Source organism: Fusarium sambucinum, chromosome I, assembly GCF_050947815.1.
Source record: "Fusarium sambucinum isolate potato_lamoka chromosome I, whole genome shotgun sequence".
NCBI lineage: Eukaryota > Fungi > Ascomycota > Sordariomycetes > Hypocreales > Nectriaceae > Fusarium > Fusarium sambucinum.
This window is the reverse complement of record NC_139294.1, coordinates 6340575-6362770: the sequence shown is the minus strand read 5'-3', so window position 1 is coordinate 6362770 and position 22196 is coordinate 6340575. Positions and strand designations below refer to the sequence as shown.

General features: G+C 49.2%; 9 protein-coding genes across 9 annotated transcripts; 6 read left to right on the top strand and 3 right to left on the bottom strand.

The window, feature by feature from the left end:
- Positions 1–1016: 1016 nt before the first annotated feature.
- On the bottom strand, positions 1017–2196 carry FSST1_004764 (uncharacterized protein; the record flags this gene model as incomplete). The annotated part of the gene is made up of 2 exons (XM_083230971.1): positions 1017–1521; positions 1574–2196. 2 exons carry the CDS (start codon positions 2194–2196, stop codon positions 1017–1019), a joined length of 1128 nt encoding a protein of 375 aa, XP_083088194.1.
- Positions 2197–3118: 922 nt separating this feature from the next.
- On the top strand, positions 3119–3753 carry FSST1_004763 (GNAT family N-acetyltransferase; the record flags this gene model as incomplete). Its single annotated transcript, XM_083230970.1, has 2 exons — positions 3119–3287; positions 3350–3753. 2 exons carry the CDS (start codon positions 3119–3121, stop codon positions 3751–3753), a joined length of 573 nt encoding a protein of 190 aa, XP_083088193.1.
- Positions 3754–3874: 121 nt separating this feature from the next.
- FSST1_004762 (SDR family NAD(P)-dependent oxidoreductase) lies at positions 3875–4684 on the bottom strand (the record flags this gene model as incomplete). Its single annotated transcript, XM_083230969.1, has 2 exons — positions 3875–4185; positions 4249–4684. The coding sequence occupies 2 exons, from the start codon at positions 4682–4684 to the stop codon at positions 3875–3877; spliced, it is 747 nt and encodes a 248-aa protein (XP_083088192.1).
- Positions 4685–5891: 1207 nt separating this feature from the next.
- On the top strand, positions 5892–7281 carry FSST1_004761 (RNA recognition motif domain-containing protein; the record flags this gene model as incomplete). Its single annotated transcript, XM_083230968.1, has 5 exons — positions 5892–5943; positions 6112–6220; positions 6280–6626; positions 6677–7204; positions 7256–7281. 5 exons carry the CDS (start codon positions 5892–5894, stop codon positions 7279–7281), a joined length of 1062 nt encoding a protein of 353 aa, XP_083088191.1.
- A 1962-nt stretch (positions 7282–9243) lies between these two features.
- Positions 9244–10299, top strand: FSST1_004760 (uncharacterized protein; the record flags this gene model as incomplete). Its single annotated transcript, XM_083230966.1, has 1 exon — positions 9244–10299. The coding sequence occupies one exon, from the start codon at positions 9244–9246 to the stop codon at positions 10297–10299; it is 1056 nt and encodes a 351-aa protein (XP_083088190.1).
- A 470-nt stretch (positions 10300–10769) lies between these two features.
- On the top strand, positions 10770–12649 carry FSST1_004759 (type-X family DNA polymerase; the record flags this gene model as incomplete). Its single annotated transcript, XM_083230965.1, has 3 exons — positions 10770–11622; positions 11673–11852; positions 11904–12649. 3 exons carry the CDS (start codon positions 10770–10772, stop codon positions 12647–12649), a joined length of 1779 nt encoding a protein of 592 aa, XP_083088189.1.
- A 712-nt stretch (positions 12650–13361) lies between these two features.
- FSST1_004758 (MAPEG family protein) lies at positions 13362–13975 on the top strand (the record flags this gene model as incomplete). The annotated part of the gene is made up of 4 exons (XM_083230964.1): positions 13362–13396; positions 13453–13610; positions 13667–13838; positions 13891–13975. The coding sequence occupies 4 exons, from the start codon at positions 13362–13364 to the stop codon at positions 13973–13975; spliced, it is 450 nt and encodes a 149-aa protein (XP_083088188.1).
- A 244-nt stretch (positions 13976–14219) lies between these two features.
- Positions 14220–15893, bottom strand: FSST1_004757 (M14 family metallopeptidase; the record flags this gene model as incomplete). The annotated part of the gene is made up of 1 exon (XM_083230963.1): positions 14220–15893. One exon carries the CDS (start codon positions 15891–15893, stop codon positions 14220–14222), a length of 1674 nt encoding a protein of 557 aa, XP_083088187.1.
- Positions 15894–17470: 1577 nt separating this feature from the next.
- On the top strand, positions 17471–21750 carry FSST1_004756 (Arf family guanine nucleotide exchange factor SYT1; the record flags this gene model as incomplete). Its single annotated transcript, XM_083230962.1, has 2 exons — positions 17471–17876; positions 17936–21750. 2 exons carry the CDS (start codon positions 17471–17473, stop codon positions 21748–21750), a joined length of 4221 nt encoding a protein of 1406 aa, XP_083088186.1.
- Positions 21751–22196: the final 446 nt, after the last annotated feature.

The following is a 22196-nucleotide window of genomic DNA, read 5'->3' as shown; positions in this document are numbered from 1 at the left end:
TTCCGCCGCTAGCTCGAACACCTTTTAACAGATATGTGGTGATGGCTGGAGCTGTTAGTATTAATGTTAACTGGCAATCATGGCAGGACTTCACGATTGCTTAATGAATGTGGGTATCGCGTGATACCAACGCACTTAATCTTTGGAGGGAGTTATTCCCCCGCTCATGAGACGTGGTTGGCTAGCATATTGCTCGGAGCCGCTATGTAGCTCTCTATTTGTATCACTGGATGTGATGGATTTTCTACCAACGCGGCGGGTATCCGATTGCCAGCGTGTCAACAGCCAATGAATGCTGTGTTTCACACACAGTGCCAATTCACCTCTATATAATTCACGGCACGGCTCGCGTCAATCTGCGAGACAGAACGCCACTCTACGCGATCATGTCGCGCGGTCCATATCTCTCAACCTCCCCCTCCCTGTCCCCTTTATGCCATTACCCCACCTGAATTCCAGTAGAGTGTTTTTGGTCTGAGACTGAGTCTCAGCAGGATATCAAAATCTACTTGTGGCCGCTCATGGGTGGCATTGAGTCCACTTGTTTGTATCTTGGGGGAAAACGATCTGATACATAACAAGCGCAACACGATGCTTCTACCAAAGACTCAATCATTCGATTGCATCGCACATCTTCTCCTCTTTGTATCATTGTATCCAAAATAAATCTCTCTACAGGGCATATCGCCATGTTTTTAGTACTCATCGCTTCATTCTATTGTTCGTTCTCTGGCGACACCTCTAAGTAAAGAAATGTTCTATGATATTGGGACTGGTCTGCCCAACCGAGAGTTCCTCCCTGCTTTAACTGCGCCTTTATCCCAATGCAGCCAACCCACCCTAAAATAGACAAAGAAAAAAATAAACAACTAAGGTTGTCAAGAAGAAAAGGGGGTAAGACAAGAACGATATTGGTATATGTCCAGATAAACAGAGTCCAGAGATGGTGGAAAGACTCCGCATCGGTCAGTGTCTCGCAGCAGTCATACGACCGCTCACCTCGTTCAATCGATCGTTCATGCTTGAGCCTCAGCTTGTGCAAGCAGTCTCTCTCGCCATCCGTTGCAAACCTCCTCAAATCCCCCAATAACGTCCCCACATACTCCTGCGCATTCTCTTTTCTCTAACCTTTCACCCCAGTTACCTCTTGTAAGCCATCGCTCGCCCTCTTCTCTGAGCTCTTCTTCTTTCCTCATTTCAGACACAATCTCTTTAGCGCTTTTCAGTCTCCTTGTAGCCATTGTAGTTGTTTGGCGAGACATGTGCAGTGTGTCGGAGAGATAATTCAAGGTTTGCACGAGCTCGGTTGTTAGGGAATGGAGACTCGTCAATGAGTTGAAGGCTGTTGTCGAAGGACGTGGCATGGTATCAGACAGGTTCAGTAATAGTGGTATCAAGTCGTCAATAGTCTCGGGATCTGGAGGTGCAACAAGAGGAGACAATAAAGGGAAAGAGAGATTGTGGATTTGACGAGTCTGGTGAGTCAAATGCGTCGTCAAAGCTGAGTGCGCCGTTATCAATCTGCATCCTTGGTTAGTCACAAATGCATCAGCCAACGTCTGCGTCCACAAACCTTGATGCGCTAGCCTCAACGCTCGACTGAGAGCCAAGGTCCCGCAATGCGTTTGTCACTCTCTTAAACACATCATCTGCCGGGCCGCCATAATTTTCTGTTCCTCTGCGAGCCAGCGACTCCACGGCATCCATTTTGGATACCAAGCCAGGTGGCATGCCAGGAGAATCCAAGTCCGAGTCCGATCCATATTCACTACCGTCGTAATTGCTGGTTTGTCTTTGGTGTTTCCGCCGTGGGGAAAGAAGCGTAAGATTTGCAACTCTCGCCCGATCAGCCTCTTGCTTCTTGGGACTGTTGATGCCCTTGGTATCCTCCATCTCATCTACATACTCGGGGCCATGTGCGTCCCCTCCAGGACCAAGCATGTCGCTATTGGCGTCACCGTCTGTGAAGTCACCTTCGTCTCCCGAATCCGAGAAGGCATCGGCTAATTCATCGGCCAAGTTGCCCATCCCATTCCCGCTCATCTCGACAGCATCTTGTTGGTTGAAGCTGTTTCCGAATGGGGAGGGGTCTTGTACGGACGACTTGGAGAGTCTTCGGGCTTGGGGGGAGCCCGAGAAGCTATCGAAGGCCGATGAGTTCCGGGAGTGTCTGGGTGTCTGCGGTGAGGATGGCATTTTGGTACGTCGAAATGGGTTGTGAAGGATAGATGATCCTCCCACTTCCTAGACTCAGGAGCCTATAGCTACTAGCGATCCACCGCCAAATGCAGGAGACACCGCCTAACTTTTTTTTTGTCTTTTCAAGGTCGGGTCGATAACTTCCAGGCGGATTCTTCGGTCTTCTCTTGAGCTATTATCTTATGCCGTGGGTGGATGGTCGATCGGTCGGTTTCCTTTCGAAATGGGGGTGTCGAGGGAGAGTCGAAGTTCTTTGAAATGATGTCGGCTTGGGTGACCGGGGACCCTTATTACCTAGGTACTGACTGACTGGCTAACCTCTAACTAATCGCACCAAAATGGCGGCCAACGAGCAAAGGACAGGACAGCAAACGGGCCGTGTTCCGCGGCGATTATAATTCGGTGGGTAGTATTGTTTTCCTGGATCGACACGTTATATGCTTCCAGGCTCTGAAAATACCTAAGCAAGCTGCTAGCAAATTCACATTGCATAGTAGTCCAATCTAGAAGTTGGAGTAATCGTTATGCTTAATGCCGTGGGAGAGGGATGTTGGTAACGAAACGAAGGTGGGTCTTTCAAGAACCTGGGACTAATGCGGGTACATTAACGGTATAGTGTGCGAGAAGCCATAAATGCAATCTTGGGTGATGTTATGCAGTCCTGAGACGTTTTACTGTTCCATAACCCAAAACTTCTTGCTCGTAAGCACAGCTACCTCACACAAACACAGGGATCTACGTCCATCAATTGCTTGCGCTATACCAGGCACACCCTGCTAGTATCCCAGACGCTCAAGCAGGCGGTAACCATTTACGTCCATTTCTAACAATCTGAATTCCCACTACACAACCAAACAAACTCGTTATCTACCTCTTGAGAGTGCAAACTGAAGTCAAAGACGTTCAACCTTCTCCAAAGATGGCTACATTTCGGCGCTTTCGACCAGACGACGTGAACAAGTTTTCCAAATGCAATCTGGACCCCTTTACAGAAACATACGAACTTAACTTTTACCTCCAGTATCATGCGAAATGGCCATCACTCTTTCAAGTTTGTGAGGATATGGATGGAAATGTCGTTGGATACAGTAGGTTTTATCCTAAACTATATGTGTCTGTGCTGGTATGGGGCTAATCATTCGGTTAATAGTCATGGGCAAGGTTGAATCTTCACCAGATGCCTATAAATTCTCCGAGCATTATCTGCCGTGGCACGCTCACATAACGGCACTCACTGTTGCCCCAGAGGCACGAAGATCTGGCATTGCCAAGATTTTGACCGATCAATTAGAAGTCGCAGCTGATGCCGAGAATGCTTGGTTCGTCGACTTGTTTGTACGGAGCAGCAACCATCGTGCTATCACTCTCTACAAAAACCTGGGTTACAGCGTCTTCCGTGTTGTCAAGGACTATTATGGCGATCATGCGACGGATCCTTCAAAATCCAGCGAGGACGCGTTTGACATGCGCAAGCCAATGAAGCGAGACAAGGATCAGCAACATATTCGAGATGACGGAGAGAATCATGTGGTGAACCCTGAGGATGTATGGTAACGAAATGAGAATACAATTGCCCTTACGCAATGCCATCGAGCTTACATATTACAATGTTCGACTCTGACTTGGCTTGGATTGGCATATTAGTCTCTAACAGGCAAGAAAAGGTGCCAGTTTTTTATATCCAAGCTCCATCCACCTCATAAACGCTTCCACTCACGAAAGTGCTTTCGGGTCCAAGGAGGAAGGCTATCACATTGGCACACTCTTCCGACGTGCCTTGACGTTGAAAAGCTGTCGGTTCGTCAAACTCGGCGTTGTCTGCCCTGTTGTGGATATTCCATGCTTTCTTCATCAAGGGCGTGTAGATGGCGCCTGGAGCAACAGCATTGACTCTCACCTCGCGGTGGCCGTTTTCTTTTGCCGCAGCCTTTGTTAAGCCAACTATGCCATGTTTGCTGGCGTCATAAGCACCGTGTTTAGCGAATCCTGTACGTCATGGTTAGAGGAGGAATCGACATCATTATATGGAATGCGACGTGCCCTTGATACCATGAATGGATGCCACGTTGACGATGGATCCCCCATCGACTATTCTGTTAAGCTGCGCTCTTAGGCAGTACATTGTTCCTGTCAAGTTAACAGCAATGATCTTGTGCCACTCCTCATCTTCCAGGTCTGCTACAGCCCGAAGACCATGATGCTTGCCAATTATACCAGCCACGTTGGCTGCGCCATCGAGTTTCCCATATTTCGCAACAGTGTCATCCAGCCAGCTTTCTACTTCGGACCTCTGGGAGACATCGACTCGAGAAACCGTTGCGACAACGCCTTGTTCTTTAAAGTATGCCGTAGCGCTTGACATGGCAACGATGTCAACGTCTGCAATGGTCACGATTGCCCCGCGCTGTGTAAGTACTTTGGCAGTTGCGAAGCCAATACCACTTGCACCACCGGTTATCGCGTAAACTTTTCCCTGGAGAGACATCTGGGGCGTTCTTGTACGATGTAATAAGATATACTGATTTATTGTATGTTGTAATGAGGTTTTTGGTTTATGGGAATATTGATGTAAGCTCAATCTTCAACCCCCGCAAAGAAACAACCCAGGTGGTGATTGGGGGAACAATCGGCAGTGTACCTGGACTGAATAGGCCTGGCGTCGGCGTTCCTGCATCTTGAACTGTCGCTAGAGTGATCGACCGGTATAATACATGGGACCTGATGGGACGTTTAGATTATCGGGATATTAATAGGCACTTTGGATAATGAATTGCCGCCAACTTCGGTTGGAGGATCAAAGAGCGTGGTAACTCCAGGGTAAGCGCTATCAATGCGACGAGTGTCCGCCAGTTGACTGAAGCGTATAGGTTTACGGAGCGTAAAGGACATATTTTTTTATTCAAACAGAAGTGAGGAAGCTGGCTCAGGTTTAATCAGACTGGTTCCCGGTGTATAAGAGGTAGGTATCAATAAAGCCTTTTCAAAACATTCAAATCACCATTGGTCTCCTGGTGGTGACGACACTGACCATCAACTACAATAACAATGCCAGGGACCGACAATTTTAGCGGCTCAAAGCTCACTGCGCTAATTCTATCTCCCAGTGTAGTGGGGTACTTTCATGGTACTTGCGTAACGCAGTGTTACTGGTGGGTGATGATATGTACTATATGGCATCTCTCAAGTCTCTTGTGCCAGGCCCAACGGGTTGCCTCGCTGACGGCACCACTGCAGTGTCAGGATTCGCTCTTTGCCTGCTTACGCTTACTTCCCCATCAATTTCAAACCTCTCGTAGTAGCTTCCCTTCATCATCTATTTCCATCTCAGCCAGGCCCCATTCTGAACCATCTGTTTGCTATCATATCGACAAACGGTTCAAGCCTTTCTATCGGCCATAGCAAAATTTCTTTGTTCTTTTCTGTTGCGCAGCTTTTTTCCAACAAAGTTGCCAAGCATTAATTCTACTGCACGCTCCCGTCCTTACCTCTGCTTAATACTGGGTTTGCTGCCTTGCGGCGCCTTTGCTTTTCCCTTTCCCCCTACGCCGACTTTTTTTTCTCCCTTCTTCAACATCGCCTTTCTCCCTCAACAACGCTGCAGCTTGCGATTGAACCATTCATCGCCAACCAACGCACATACCATTTTCGATTTGTTTGTCACTTTTATATTTCACTAGACAAAACCATACGACATGGCTACCACTGCGATGGATTACGAGGCTGCCAATGGCGACCGTTACGAAGGTTCGTTACTCAGATCTTGGCGCGTACATTGACGCGCCTCCTCCTCAAACTTGCATTCTGTCATCATTACACTTGCCTCCCCCCCATAGCTTTCAAATTTTCACCTCTTTCATCGTCCCGGCCGAGTCTGCATCGACACAGCTTTGCAATTTGCTAACCTTGTTCAAGATGAGGCTCCTCGATACGAGCGCGACAACCGAAGCGCCTCGCCTCGACCTCGTGACGACAATGAAGGCGGCCGCCGTCGCTCCGCCTCGCCCGGTGGTCATGGCGACAGGTTCGTTTCCATGCCTATGCTTACGACCGACAATGAATGCTGACTTAGGTTCATTACAGCAATATGAAGGACGTATCTGCTCCTCGTGATGACGACGACGGTGCTATTAACCCTGGCTCTAATCTTTTCGTTACCGGCATCCACCCCAAGCTATCCGAGGCTGAAGTCTCCAAGATGTTCGAGAAGTATGGCGACGTTGAAAAATGCCAGATTATGCGTGACCCCCACACAAAGGAGTCTCGCGGATTTGGCTTTGTCAAGATGGTCACATCTGATCAGGCCGAAGCCGCTAAGGAGGGCCTTCAGGGTGAGCAGATCGAGGGCCGTACCTTGAGCATCGAGAAGGCACGCAGAGCCCGTCCTCGTACCCCGACTCCCGGCAAGTACTTTGGACCGCCCAAGCGAGGTTAGTAATTCCGAGCCGATCAGCTTCGTAATTTATTAATACGCAGACAGAGCCCCGCGCTGGAGGAGGACGTTACGAAGATCGCCGACGTGGCGGTTATGGCGGCGGCGGCGGCGGCGGTGGTGGCTACGGCCGCGATGACTCCTACCGCTACCGTGGCTACGAACGCAACTACGAGCGAAGATACGAAGAGCGTGGAGGCGGCTACGGTGGAAGCGGCGGCGGCGGTGGCGGCGGCGGCGGCGGTGGTCGCGACTACGACCGCAGCTACCGTGACGAACGCCGCTACGATGACCGAGGTGGTGGTTATGGCGGTCGCGACTACGACCGAGGCTACGAACGCCGCGACCGTGAAGAGGGCTATGGCCGAGACCGCTACGCTGGAGGTGGCCGCGAGGACCGTGACCGCTACCCTCCCCGTGGAGGCCCCGGTGGCTCTGGCTACGAGCGTGGTGGTGATCGATACGAGCGTGGAGGTGACCGAGACGCTGCGAGAAGCCGTGACCCAGCTGCCGGTGCTGCAGGTGCTGGCTACAGCGAGTCTGCCTCTCGATCCGAGACGCGCGACGCCTATGGAGGTTCGGGCTACTACTGAGTGCTGCCTACTATGTACCCGCTAATCCTCCTAGGCGCCCCCGACCGAAGCATCCAGTAAATGCATCGACGACGTTTACCACGACCTGACTGAACTATCTGTCACCGCGGTCTTTCTCCTTTCCTCTACTAACACACCTGCTTTACTTGCTCAACTTCCTCTGTTAATTGTTATTTCTTCGTTGATTTCTTTTATGTTCATGGACTACAGCAGACTGAAATCAGGCTCTGCTTACACAGGAGTTCAGTGTGATTTGCGACAGTAATGGGATTGGAATCAAAAATGGGTACTCGGCCTGCGTCACTTGAGTTTTCTTATTGCTGGTCGGTTTTGCGACAAGGTCACAGATGGACCAAATATGGCAGCTTCCGGATCTTTGCAAATCAAACACTTCATCAGTCATCCATCGCGTCTTCGACGACTTTATGATAGCTTTTGGCAGCACAACATCAACCAGATGTCGACTCCGGCCTAATCGGTGAATCCACATGGACTATTAAACTCAACCTCGAATGCGACCTTGCGACTCAACTGCCTGTGCTGTCCTCGTATCACATAATGCTATGGGGGTACACGATACGATGGTTTTAGGCCCTGCTTGATGCAAGCATCGGCTCTGGCTATCGCCTGACTGACATTACTTTTTGATCCAGAAACATGTGTAAATGTTTCCCTCTACGCCAACCACCCAACACAACTGTAAACAACTTGACACCCACAACTGCAAATCAGATAAAAACACAGTCGTTGAGCTTGCAAATGGGGTTATGATAATACGCGCTTCCAATTACACAATTCGCAAAACACCCAATATTCAGATATGTCGCCAGAATCAACCTTGCCAAGCTGGGCCATGTCATCAAATTACATCGGCCTCGCCCATTGAACAAAAAACGACTACAGAGTTTTAAAACCTTTTTATAATGATAAGGGTTGTAAGTTGACATCTTGCTGACTGACCTGCAGGGTGATTCCTTTGGCCCTCCCTGAACAACATGCACTTGGCACCCAGGAAAATGTCTGAGGTTATTAGCACTAACTGTTTCAGCGTGCTGGGAACTGAGGCTTGATCGAAGACCACACTCTTCGTATGCGATGAACGAAATGGAGTTGTACCGCTCCGGCCTCTAGCGTAATTGCTTCTGGCCTTTGGGGTTGACTCATGAAGAACGTAGATAGATAGCATGAAGCATCAAGTGATGCCACCACCACTCGGTAGATCAGATGCCATGCATGCCGAACCAGGAGAGTGAGACATTGGCTGCGGCACATACTACTCTTGGGGGAACTATTCGCACTGTCTTGTACACTTTCCGTAATATGTATTCAAATTGATGAATGATCTCATTACCTATGTCTAATTTTCCTACATGTATTAATGTATCTGATCGTGTCTTGTCTCGGCGTTAGTTACGGGTTTATCAAGCATCTGGGAGTATTCTAATATAATGATAGCTTAAAACTACTAAAGAACTCTCTACTTTTCTGTACCCACTAGCCGGGGCAGAGGCCATTAGCTGCCTGGGTACCTGCAGCCGGCTTGCCTCCTAGGCTATGGGTCTGCAGTCAGCTAGCTAATCGCCGGTTTAGGATTTTTCTAGTATGATTGATATGAGGCTCAGAATAGAGAGGGCGAGGGAGACTTTATCGTGAAAAAACTACTAAAAAGTAGGGTGATAGATGACTCACCCACTTAACGGTACTATGTACATTAGTAGGTAGGTACCTAGCCATAGAATTGAATTGTTGCTGTGTTGACAGCGAGGTGAGGCTTGTCGTCTTGGTATTTCTTATACAGAAGGAGGAAGAAGTGGTTTGTATTGTGTGAGAATAATGTTGTTTCTTGAGTCTTGCTTTGTGGTCGGACCGGCTTTAAGTTATAAAAGGTGGGGCCTAATGAGGCAACCCCACGGAGGCTCCCAGTCTTATCTATAATAAAAGTATGTACTGTGAGCTGCTCAGCATGAATCCCACTTCTCCCTCCTTCAATCAACAAATCAAACCAAACCAGATCAACCAACAATGGATCTTGCGATCACACTGGTCAAGTCGGTCATGCGGGCCTTCTATCAAACCCGCGAAATACTCGTTATCGACGCACTTATTCTCCATGAAGCCCTTCGAGACGATGATTTGGCATACCTGATGTCTATCAACACAAAAGATCTTCACAAGATTTGTGGTAAACTGCGCGAGGATAGATTCCTCGTTGTGCACACGCGATCCGAATTGCGAGAAGGCAACCCTAGACCGAGCAATCGAACGTGGTACTATATTGATTACCGCAGTACAATAGACGCAATCAAATGGCGTGTCTACAATATCGACAAAGAAGTGCAGGGAACCACACAAGTGGCGAGCGAGAAGAAAGAATACTTTTGTTCCCATTGCAAAGCAGAGTGGACGGCCATGGAGGTTTTGGACAACGCTGGCCCACAGGGCTTCCTATGCCATCGCTGTTCTCATGTTCTCACCTTCGAAGCTGATCGAACATCCACTGGCCACGAGCAGTCTACGCGACTCAACGACCAATTCAAATTCATAAGCGAACTTCTACCCAAAATCGATGCGGTACATATCAACGAGTGCGACTTCGATCGTGCGCTTGCCAAGGCCCGCCCAGTCAAGCGTGACGAGACACACCAACGAGCTCAAACAATTGCAGCAGACGCCGGCGCGAATCGACCCATGGCAGTTAAGGGCTTGACGAACACAGGACCGCAATCTATCGCTGTGAACATCTCAACAGCCGATGGCCTCACCGAAGCCGAGAAAGCAGCAGAGCAGGCGCGAAAAGAACAAATCGCGAAACAAAATGCGCTGCCATCTTGGATGTCCAATAGCACAGTTACTGGTGAGTCTTTCTCAACAGATCGACCAGTCAAGCGAGTGAAGATGGAGGAAGAGGCCGGTAAAGATTCAGCATCAGCTGCACCGGCTGCGGCCAACGCCCAGATAGACGACATATTTGAAATGATCAAAGCGGAACAAGCGGCCAAACAAGCCAAGGAAGAGTCAGAGGAAGACGAAGATGATGAAGAGGACAGCGAGGAAGAAATCGAGTTTGAAGACGTTTAGGATTACAGCGATACCCCAAAATAGACCGAATATATAATACTTAATAAAGAAACGCGATTAGACCATTGTCTCGAAATGTTTGTTACCATGGATTGGGCTGTTACAAACATCGGGAGTGGCTTGCACTGCTCATATCAAACATATTCCAGGTCGGCCAGGAAGTACTCTACACTACCTAGGTACCAACACATCCTCACACGGCATAATTCGTCCATCTATACGTCATCCGCTGCTTTGCAACACTTCTTTTACTACTTAGGTAGGTACTGACTGTAAGGAGTTCTAGTAAAACGACTACTCGACCTATTATTTCGATAAACAGGTACTCTGGCACACTTCATCTGTTGCATTATTTAGCGGCTCATGCAATTATGCTACGCACGTCAACTGCTACAGTTCCTTGCTGCTGCGAATAGTCGGAAGAACCCCAGCTACACCGTGTATCACTCACTGACTTCTGAGCTGATGTGATGGATCTCACCGACCTACCGCGAATCTTCCTGCTGTCCACCAAACTAGATCCTGAAGAACTTCACCAACTCGAAGAACGAATTCCGACATTGACATATGACATCAACGAGGCCGAGATCGTGATTGGGAAGATTTCGCAGCCAAGTCGCGCCGAGTTTGAACTGAGAAGAGCAAAACTCAACTTTGTATCTTTAGGACAAGCGCATATTAGCAGAGATGAGCCTTCAATTACGGATGTGACGAAAGGTTCTGATGGCGACCCTGATCCTAAGCGGAGAAGAGTGACAGGGAATGTTGCGGGTAGATATGATATAGTCAAGGTTGCCAAGTTGGCATGGCTCCTGGACTCGTGGGAAAGGAAAAAACTACTGCCTATAGACCAATACTTGGTTTGCCAGGTCAGTAGGGCATCAGCGCGCAAAGCAGCACCTGTGTCCGTCCCTGTACTCGGATCTGAATCCGAACACACATTGCCAGCTGGTTCTACTTCTCCAGCAACCAGCATTTTAGAACGTGCTCTTGTTGAACAGAAAGCTCAACCTTCAAGCACTTCACCAAGTCATAAACGGCGCCACGATGCCTCGACAACGTCGTCGCAAAACATGCCGAGCTTGCTTCACCAAACAACATCGGAACACGATATCGTCTTGCCTATGATGCCGGATTTTTTGAGAACGATATATTCCTGCGAGCGACCTACATACAAGATCTCACCAAATGAAGCTTTCGTCAAGCTTCTGACAGATATAAGAACGATTCGCCAACTTCGAGAGGATGATGTTGGCGTGAGGGCTTACTCTACATCGATTGCTTCAGTAGCATCCTACCCATACCCGTTAAAGAACCCTCAAGGTAAAGGCGTCCATCATCGTTCAAATTATGAATCTAAGCATTTCTTGTAGAAGTCGCGCGGCTGCCAGGATGCAGCAATAGAATTGCGGAACTCTGGCATCACTGGAAGGAGACAGGAGAGTCGGCAGAAGTACGCGAAGCCAACGCAGACCCCAAGACCTCTATTCTCAAGGTCTTCTACGACATATGGGGAGTGGGAGCGGCCACTGCTCGCGAGTTCTACCAAAAAGGCGAGGCTCCAAAGATGTTCACAAATCTTTATGTATACTGACGAGTTGCAGGATGGCGAGATCTAGATGATCTGGCCGAACTTGGATGGAACACCCTGAGTCGCTCACAGCAGATTGGTGTAAAGTATTACAATGAATTCCTGCCGGGTATTCCTCAAGACGAAGTTGTCTCTATCGGCGCTACCATTCTGAAGCATGCGCGCATGATTGACCCAGGATTCGAGATGGTTATCGTTGGAGGACACAGACGAGGGAAACAGCAATCGGGAGATGTTGACGTTGTCTTGAGCCACCGAGACGAGAGCAAGACACTCGGCGTAATACCAAAGATTATCGTGATCCTTGAACAGGCTCATCTGGTCACGCATACACTTGTACTGTCAACCCACAACAGTGAGCGAGGACAGCGCCCTGTATCATGGAAGGGACAGACCTCGAGCAGCTCGGGCTTCGACACACTCGATAAGGCACTGGTGGTTTGGAAAGACCCAAATCAAGAAGATGCACCGCATCGACGAGTGGACATCATCATCAGTCCGTGGAAAACGGTTGGTTGCGCAGTGTTAGGCTGGAGCGGCGGAACGACATTCCAGAGGGATCTTCGACAATACTGCAAGTATGTCAAGGGATACAAATTCGACAGTAGTGGAATCCGACGTAGGGCTGATGGCAGATGGGTGGACCTTGAGGGCACCTCGGCCGACAATCCGGCCCCCGATATGGAGACAGCAGAACGGAGGGTTTTTGGAGGACTTGGTCTGCCGTGGCGGCCACCAGAAGCAAGATGTACTGGTTGAGTTTGGATAAGCGCAGCATGGACAGTTGGATGGAACATGTAGCATGATCTGATTCATGCGTAATGGTACATTCCATGAGGTTCAAGTTCAATTGTGGATACAGGCATATGATTAGCTTGCGGAGTTGTGTTGTACCTGCATTGGACTGCGGAGTTTTGACTACCGTGCAACGACCGACTTACTTAGCACGCAGAAAGGATACAAAGCATTTGCGGATTTTGCTATGTGATTCGGAGGCTAGTTGGATTCTATCTCCCCGACGGGACTAGGGTTATCGCTCCTGATCTTCAATCTATCCGTGGTCCGAAAACTCGCTCTCGGAAAGATCATGACAACTGTCGGCTCGTCGGGCGAAAAGATCAGGCTTGAATAATACAACTGTTACCTGGTCAGATATCACCAGGCAAGAACACTGATGAGTACCTAAAAAATAGAGTAGCCTACAATCATACAATGCTATTATTGATTACCAATTAAACCCTCCGCCTATGCTTGGGCCACGCAAGAGTAATCGGACTGTCGGTGGATCGTTGGTCCATTGTGGAGTTAGCTCTTCGGGAATCCTTGGGCCCGCTCCGTCGTTTCAGTGCCATATGTAGATATGTAGTAGACAGTTCATTATTTAAGAGCCAGCTGGAGCCAACGATACCTTGACACTATCACCATATCAATTGACCTCGCCTCCTCTCTCCCAACCCAACTCACCGCCATCATGTCTCTCGTCCTTGAGCTTCCCGCTGAATACGGGTAAGGAATAAAGACTCATCAACGTCACTGATCAACTAACTCAACTGCCCTCTTAGCTACGTTCTTGTTGCCGCTACATCCACCTTCTTCATCAACACCCTCCACGTTGTCCTCACCAGCAAGGCCCGCAAGCGAAGTGGTCTCAAGTACCCTATCCCCTACGCTTCCAACGACCTCGCTGAGAAGGACGCCGAGGCCTACAAGTTCAACTGCGGTATGCCTATCTGTCGACTCTGCTACACCAGCTCCTTTAACTAACTTCCTGAACAGCCCAGCGTTCGCACGCCAACTTCACAGAGAATCAGATCTCCTTCTTGGGTTCTCTCCTGATCTCTGGTCTGCGCTACCCCGTTGCCTCTGCTGTCCTCGGTGCTGGCTGGGCCGCTTCTCGTGTCTTCTACGCCATTGGTTATTCTGCTGGCGGTCCCCAGGGACGCATGGGGTAAGTGAAGACCTTCTCGACTAAATCAACATTTATACTGACTTGATTGTAGTGGTTCTATTGGCTCTGCCCTTTGCGATGCGTCGCTGAAGTTCATGGCCGCCTACACCTCTATCATGTATGCTATGGGTAACTGAGTTGACATACCACAATTGAATATAATATAATATTGGTTCCCACTTGTTTACAGTTAAACCGTTAATGATTACTCCGTTGTGTCCATAACATGCTTTTGACCATGACCATAACCTTCATAATACGCCCGCATTCCAATCCTTCGCCAAATCATTCTGACCAACCTGTTCAAAGTTCATAATTCCAATCATTATTATCATGTACTGGTTGACTATCCAATGTACTTTGTTCATGTTCCCCTTCCCTTCATTTTCTCATCCTCCTCCTTCTGAGTTCTTGGTTCATTGCCGTGTCATCCTCAGCGGCTTGAACAGGTTGCTGTTGATTTATCTTGAAATCGTCGTCCTTTTTAGCCCCGGGGAACCATTCAATACCATTGTTACCCAGGAGGTAGTCACCGTAATACTTCATCGCGTTGAAGATTTCTTCGCCAGTTGGGACAATGTGCTCTTTGGGGAGCAAAAATCCGTAGCTGCCAGTATCTCGAAGCTTGATCTGGTAGCTGTAGTGAGCTCGCATCTCATGATAGAACCAGTCAACTGCCGATCCACCGCCAGATTCGATTCGAGACCAATATCGACCACCACTGAACTCGCGTGCGGATACGGCACCCTCACAGGCTGATGATACCGTATAACTTTCTCCGTTCGATAGCCGTATCGATTTCGCAATACCTGTAGCGAGCTCTTCCAAGTTCTCCAAGTTGGGCGGATCCAAGGAGCAGGTGAAGGAATAGGGGTAGAGAATTTGCTGGGAATATGAATGAAGATCAACCAAACCAACAAATCGAACATTGTTGTTCCAGGTCTGATTACGTGCCCAGTCGGCTATCTGAACCGCCTCGACAGCCTGGAAAGGCTTCTCTCCTCCGTAACTCTCAGAGCACGGATCTCGCTGAACCCGCGAGCCGTCCCATTCGTACCCGTACGCACGGTCAAGATCTAGCCCGCGGCAGAATTGGAGATTGGTTTGTTGCCGAGTCTTGCGCCATAGTCGATCAACATGCCAGGTGTACTCGAAACCGTCAGGGTTGGCAACCGGGAGGAAGATCAGGTCGAAATTGTCCAGCAACTTTGTAATCATCCGTTCCTTGCCATAGCTGGTGATAAAAGACCATGCCAGATAGTTGACGGTGCTAGTAGATATCCACTCTCGAGCGTGGGAGCCGCCCATGATCATGATAGTTTTTCGTCGAGGCGCATCCGGGACGGTATGAGAAATCCCCACACGCAAAGCAGGAATATCGCGGCCTTCGTATGACTTTCCGACGTTGATGTATTTGACATAGGAGGGAAACATGGCCTCGAGCAGTCGCATCCAGCGCATGATTACTGGTAGGGATTGGTAGTCCTGGAAAAAGAGGTTGTCTCCAGGCGAAGAAGCGATTTTGACCACTGGAGCAAACGTTTTCGGATCTGTATACGCGGGATTTCCTCCGGTCGGTAGTGAGTTATAGACAGCCGTAGCCAAGTCCGGGATTAAAATCGAGTGCGAGGCATGAAGCGTCTTGGGTAGCAGACTTAGCAGAGGCCGAACCTCGTCAGCATGCAGTCGGATGTCTACATAGTCATCGGTGAAAGCCCAAACATCGAGGAACAGACGCGCAGCGGCATCGGCGAGGGCGCCTTCCTCGTGAGAATGTGTGACATTGAAACGAAGGACGAGCTGTTTGACGTATTGCGCGCGTAACTGATTGGGAACGGGTGGCGGGGCTGCGTCTTGGTTCGGTTTGCGTCCAAATATGGACTCGATAGCTTTGTCGCGGAGTTTAGTGAGATAGGGGAAGAGCCTCGTGTTGGTGTTGGGTGATTCTTGGATGTCGCGTTGTGGATTGATACCAACAGCGTTGGCGTTGACGTTGATATTAGAGTTGGAGGCCTGCAACAGCAGTAGACTCGCTGTCAGCAATTGCAGCTTCATCGTGGAAACCAGCAACGAATACGAAGTTGAGGTGACCGATAAAAGCTGATTGACTGCAGCATGCGATGCAAAGTCTCGTTTTAATGATGCGGTTTGTAGGTACGTCGTTTGTAATATAGTATGATGTAGTGTGAATATTAGAGATAAAGAAAGTGACAAATGAGGGATGGCAAGTCAATTTGATGGGGACCACCAGTTGGGCTGATGTGGGTCATGGTTCCTTTTACGGGTGGCATGGACGCAGAGCTGTATTGCATTTGGGTAAGTTAGTAGTTTTAACTGTTATTCAATCTAACGCATGCGAAGGAATAGGTTCTGAGGTGAAAGAGTTACAGAGTATATCTATATGAGCTGGAGTTTTCCAGATTCAACACAAGCGGGTGCAACACACAAAAGCATTCTACTCTGGCTTACACAAACAGTGAAGCATAACTACCTAGGTAGGTAGGTCAGATCACGGGATATGAGCTGTTCACCGTTGGAGCTTTGTTATCCACGAGGCTAATCGATACAGATACTCGAGGGATGCGTATTCTAGTATTGTACTTTAAACTAATATTGAACAAGGCGGACATGACAATTCAGCATATCGACACAACCCCCCTTTTTCGCTAATATTGAAACGAAACGAAGATCCTAGTATATAATTAGACAGAGCTCATGATGACAGGAAGCTTAGCCATCACCCATGAGGCGGATACTCAGTTACTTCTACGAGGTACTTATTTGGTACCGTAATAGTAGGTAATTTACCTTAGTACCTACCTAGGTATGAATGCGAGGCGTGCTTTTCCTCCAATAGACCTCCACCGTAAAGCGACGAAAGGCATTTCTTTTTATCACTGTTCTTTTTCTGTCGCAACATCCACCACACGAGAGCCCAATTTGCTACGGATACGCATGTCTCGTACTTTTGCATCGTATCCTTGATGCCTAACCTGTAATTTCGGTTCTATTGCAGTCAGTAACCTCGAGCAACTCGACCCTTTCCGCCTCTTGCACCAGCCACATACATTGACGCCCTCATAGGTAGAGGTAATTAGTAGTTATCTAGTGCATGAAAGCTCTCCCCTTCCAGCAGCCCGCAGAGCTTCTAGGTCGCCCGCCCCTGATCCTAGCCACGCGCCTAGGTACCTCAGTAGTGGGGCCCCCCTACACTGTCGGGTCGACTGTGCATTCGTAGTCTGACGGCCCTGGTCCAGTCCAGAGCCTAGACGCTGCGCTGCGCTCTGCTCTGCTGCGCTGGACCAATTGAGGCTGCAACGCCAGCCCCTGGCCCTGTGGAAGCTCGGAAAGTGACTACTCCATCAGCACCAAACTTGACAAAAACGTATATCGACCATCACTCCAGCCTTGCGATCCAGTTTTCACGCGACCTTCGTCCTCGTCTTACTCTCATTATCAAAATCGACGTCTGCAGTTGTATCAATGAACATTACAGCAGCTGTGTACCAGTCTTCTGCTTGGTAGGCCATTAGATGCCTGCCGCCTTCTGCTTCTACACCTAGGTTCTCATCGACATCCCCTGGCTTCTCAACAACGCCTAGGCTGGCCGCGTATCATGATCAGTCGCTGCCATGGCTTTCCTTCGCCGCCGAGGCAACAACAATATGTCTAGTGAGACTGATGTGCGCCGACACACATTCTTTGAATCCAGCGCATCCGGCGACATTGCTCCTGCGCTTTCCTCTCAGTCCTTTCAGAACAACCACGAAGACGCTGGCGAGTTTTTCCACTCCCCGTCATGCCACGATCTACCTCGCGACTCTACCGCTAGCCGTATTGAAGACCCTCGCGAGAGTCATACTGAAAGTCGCCCTGATATTGAAGGACAAGGGGAGAACCGTCCGGATACCCCTCCCATACAAGATGAAAACAGCAAGCATCATCGCTTTTCCGTCTTACGCTTTCGAAACGCGAGTGATTCTCAACTATCCCTTAGAGTCAAACAGCAGTCTGAACAAACACCTCCCGTGCCCCGACGTAAATCATCCTACATGCTCTTCGTAGCAAGAATAAGCCCGCTAACCAGTACCATTCAGCTCCCGAAATTATTACCACCGCCCCTACGAATGAATTCACCGGCCCAAAGAAGAAGTCATCTAGGATAAGCTTGGCTGCCAGGTTTCGCCGCTCAACAGATATACCTCGTGATGACAATCATTCCAATAATAACTTCGAGCGTCAAAAAACACTTCGGAAATCCTTTACTGACGACAGGCGACGGCCTGCGCTTGAGACTTTGGACGAGCCAGAGTCTCCACGACCATCTACAACGGCCACGACAAGTAGTCCTAATGGAACTATTTTGACACCCCCAAATCGACCGTCCGAGTCATCAAGATCCGATGCCAGCTCCAACGATCGCATATCTCACCAGAGTTCGTCTTTCCAAAGCCCGGAAACAACACCCAAGAAATCTGGACCATTTTTTAGATTACGTAGGCATAAGAAAGCCCCGGAACCCTTGTTCCCGTTTGCGCATCTTCAACAGCAAGGAAAGACACAGCCTGGTGTATCGTCTACTTCGTCTCTTGGTATCTCGACAACTCCACGCCCAGCATCAGCCCAAAGTAATAGAACAGCTAGTGGGAAGACTACAAAAGGCACACCGGACTTACAAACAGCTCAATCGCCTGCCACAGCGTTGATCGCACCTGGCAGTACCCAATCGGGCCATTCCTCACCAACAAGGGGTAACTTATTGCGAGGGAGGTCCTCTACTATGAGTTCGATAGGCCGAGACTCCAATGATGATCACCTCTTACCACCAACGACTCGTACGTCGTCTTCGACTGGCCGTAAAAGTTTTGGTGATTTGTTCGGACTGAGTCGTCTACGGCAGAATTCCGAGCTCAGCCGCCAGGGCACGTTGACTCCTACCACGCCTGCCTCTATTGGGTCCAAAAACAACTCGCTTCAGCTTGCTAGGGATTCGTTTGTTCTCCCAGAACGCTATGAAGACGAGTCACCCAACAAGTACCTTGGCCGCGTCGAAGAAGTTGCAAGCCGGGGTATCATTGCTGCTACTCTATCGAAGAGTGCTGACCCGTTCATGGTATCTGTCCTTCGGAGCTACATGCGTACCTTTGGCTTCTTTGGTGACCCCATGGATATGGCGATCCGCAAGCTTCTTATGGAAGCCGAGCTACCCAAGGAAACCCAGCAGATCGACCGCTGTCTACAGGCTTTTGCAAACCGCTACCACGAGTGCAATCCGGGCATTTATTCGTCGCCTGATCAAGCATATTTTATCGCATTTTCCTTACTCATTCTACACACTGATGTCTTCAACAAGAACAACAAGCACAAGATGCAAAAATCTGATTACTTGAAAAACACGAACGGAGAGGGCATTTTTGACGACATTCTGGAATGTTTTTATGACAACATTACTTATACCCCTTTTATTCACGTTGAGGATGATTTAGACCCAACTAGTGATCGCTTTGCTTCACACAAGTCACGACGAAAACCTTTACTCCCCTCTACAGTTAATGACCCTGCAAAACGGGCTATTAAGGAGCCCGTTGATCCATATACCGTGATCCTCGATGGAATGTTGGATGCCCTGCGACCTAACCTGAAAGAAGCAATGGAGTTAGATGACCACTACAACTACTTAGGCTCTGCGCCCAGCCTGAACTTGAAGGATTTGCAAAAGACATTTTTCAAGACGGGTGTTTTACAGATCGTGTCAGCTCGATCTCGGCCAGATGCTTTCATGACAGAACAAACAGCAAGCAATCCTGCTGAAGCACACCCCGGAATTGTCGACATAAAGGTTACAAAGGTGGGCTTGCTTTGGCGGAAGGATGCAAAGAAACGCAAGGCACGGTCTCCTTGGCAGGAATGGGGAGCAATTCTCACTGGGGCACAACTCTATTTCTTCCGAAACACAGGCTGGGTTAAGTCACTTATGCACCAGTACGATAACCATATCAAAGCAGGGCATGATGGCATACCGTTGATTTTCAACCCACCACTTCAAGAGTTCAAACCAGATGGCCTTATGTCTACTTATGCTGCAGTTGCTCTTCATGATGCGGCTTATAAGAAGCATAAGAATGCTTTCGTATACGTACGACAGGGTGGCCTGGAAGAAGTGCTCTTGGCAGACAATGAGGAGGAGATGAATGACTGGCTCGCCAAGCTCAATTATGCAGCCGCCTTCCGGACCACAGGCGTTAAGATGCGCGGTGTCGTAGGCGGCAATTACGATGGCCAAGGCCGTCGTGGCATGCGAAGGCTTGACAGTGCCGATGCCGCCACGCTTATTCAGACACCAACAGGTCCTGTATCGATCGCGCGAAGTCTCATAGACCACAAGATGGCCGAAGACATCTCGGCTGCTCGGCGAGATGTTATGAAGCAGAAAATTGCAGAGGCCGAAGAGAACGTCCAGGAGATCCAGCAGCAGCTCGAGGACCAGCTCAGAAACGCGCGCCATCTCCAAATCCTTGCACCGATTCAGCCTAGAACAAGAGAACAGCTCTTGTCTGCCGCTGCACGGATATCAGCTCAGCTCAAGTGGACCCGTCAAGAGATGTGGAAATCAAAGTGCCATCGCGATATATTGATACTTGACCTCGAGGAAGAATATCCATCTACGAGTCTCACTCCCACGAAGCAGCAGTCGAATCGACTTTCGCAGAGGACCGGGTCACCAACCCCACGAGCCAACATAGGACGCAGAGGGTCAAGGTCGACTCATCACTCTGGAACCGAAGGCGATCCCAGAACACCCACGGAGCCTCAAGTCGTCCACCTACCAAACTCTGAAACTACCGAGGATGTAGATTCGCCCTTGGACCAAGTTTTCACCACACCTCCCCAAAGCGCAACAAAACGCCGACACAGCTCACGCGACCTTTCTTTCGCCAGACCGGATGCTGCTAGTACAAGACATGGTTCCATATCAAGCATAGCCCAGTCTCCTATTTCATCACTGCCTCCCACCCCGTTGACCAAGCCTCTTTCACAAGACGAAACCCCCAAGTCACCGCAACGCCCCGAGGATGACAAACGTCAAGACCCTGATGCTGATGAGCAAGATTTCCTGGAGCAAGCAGGTCTGCTTGAACAACGACCCAGCCGTGATCCCACAGATAAAGCAACTGTCTCGACTGGTGCCGATGTTACTTCTGAGTCGGGCACATCCACGGACAAGCTCGATAGAAGTAAGATCCGTCGTAGTCTCCAGCGAACTTTCAGAGAGGGCGCCGGACACCTGTCACATCACCGTGGTAGCCGTAAAGGCAAGGAAGTAGCCGGATCAGGAGAGGAATCGGGGCAGGATCACCAGCTCGCTAGAGGCACAGGAAGTTTTGTTGTTCATGGAAAGAAGGCATCGGTCATCAACTTTGGTGATGGCTTGCAGAACATGAGCCATGACGAAAAGATCCGTGCCCGAAAATCGTCACAGCAACACGATTTCCCGCTATCTCCTATGCCAAGCGGTCCCGAGGATGATGATTTCCATTCTGTTGTTGGTGTCCCTGTTGAAACGACTGAGCGCAGAGAGTCTATTGCGAGCGCAAGCACTGCAACCGCCCGAAGCTTTCGTGAGCTACATAGAAAATACTCGACTGCGCAGGCGACTAGAAGCACGTCCGCTGGTGGCAGGTTAGCGATACCTTCGGACACGGAGAGTGAGGTTGCAGTTAGTTTTTCAGATGGTCGCCGAAGCCCTTTGCCTCCTATGGAAACAGAGACGGACGAGGAAGTTGACGATGCCGGTGTTAAGAGAGGTCGAAGTGTCAAGAAAGAAGAGTTTGAGAGTCGAGACTCGGATGCGGAGTCGCTCCAGGATGTTGAGCAGCTTCCGAGTCGCACTGTGCAGCCTGTTAACGCCTGATTCTAGGAAGAGATGGAAGGCTGCTAAGTAGCGTGTTCTCTGTATATAGGGATTTTTTTTTCATTTGGTGAATGAGCTTTGTTGGAATGGGCATACCCCATATATTCGTTTGAGCAACGAGCTACTGCAGGAATGGGAGATTGGTGTTGATGGCTCATATGATGTGCTGACCACAAGGGCATATGTATTTAGATATCCTCATATTGGCCCTGAGCTTTTGTTCATTTGTGTTTTTTTTTTGTTTCGAGCTTGGCAGGGCACTAAAAAGTAAGCGTTAGAATTTTATATTAGTGGTACACGGTATCTGTCACATAAAACTATCTGCGACTTGAGGATCCATCGTGAAGAAATATGAAAGGCTACTTATAATCGTATGAAACCTTGCACTAATATTTGATTACGATTCGAGGCGCATAGAGTTCTTGAGGAACGGGAAGTGGTTTGAT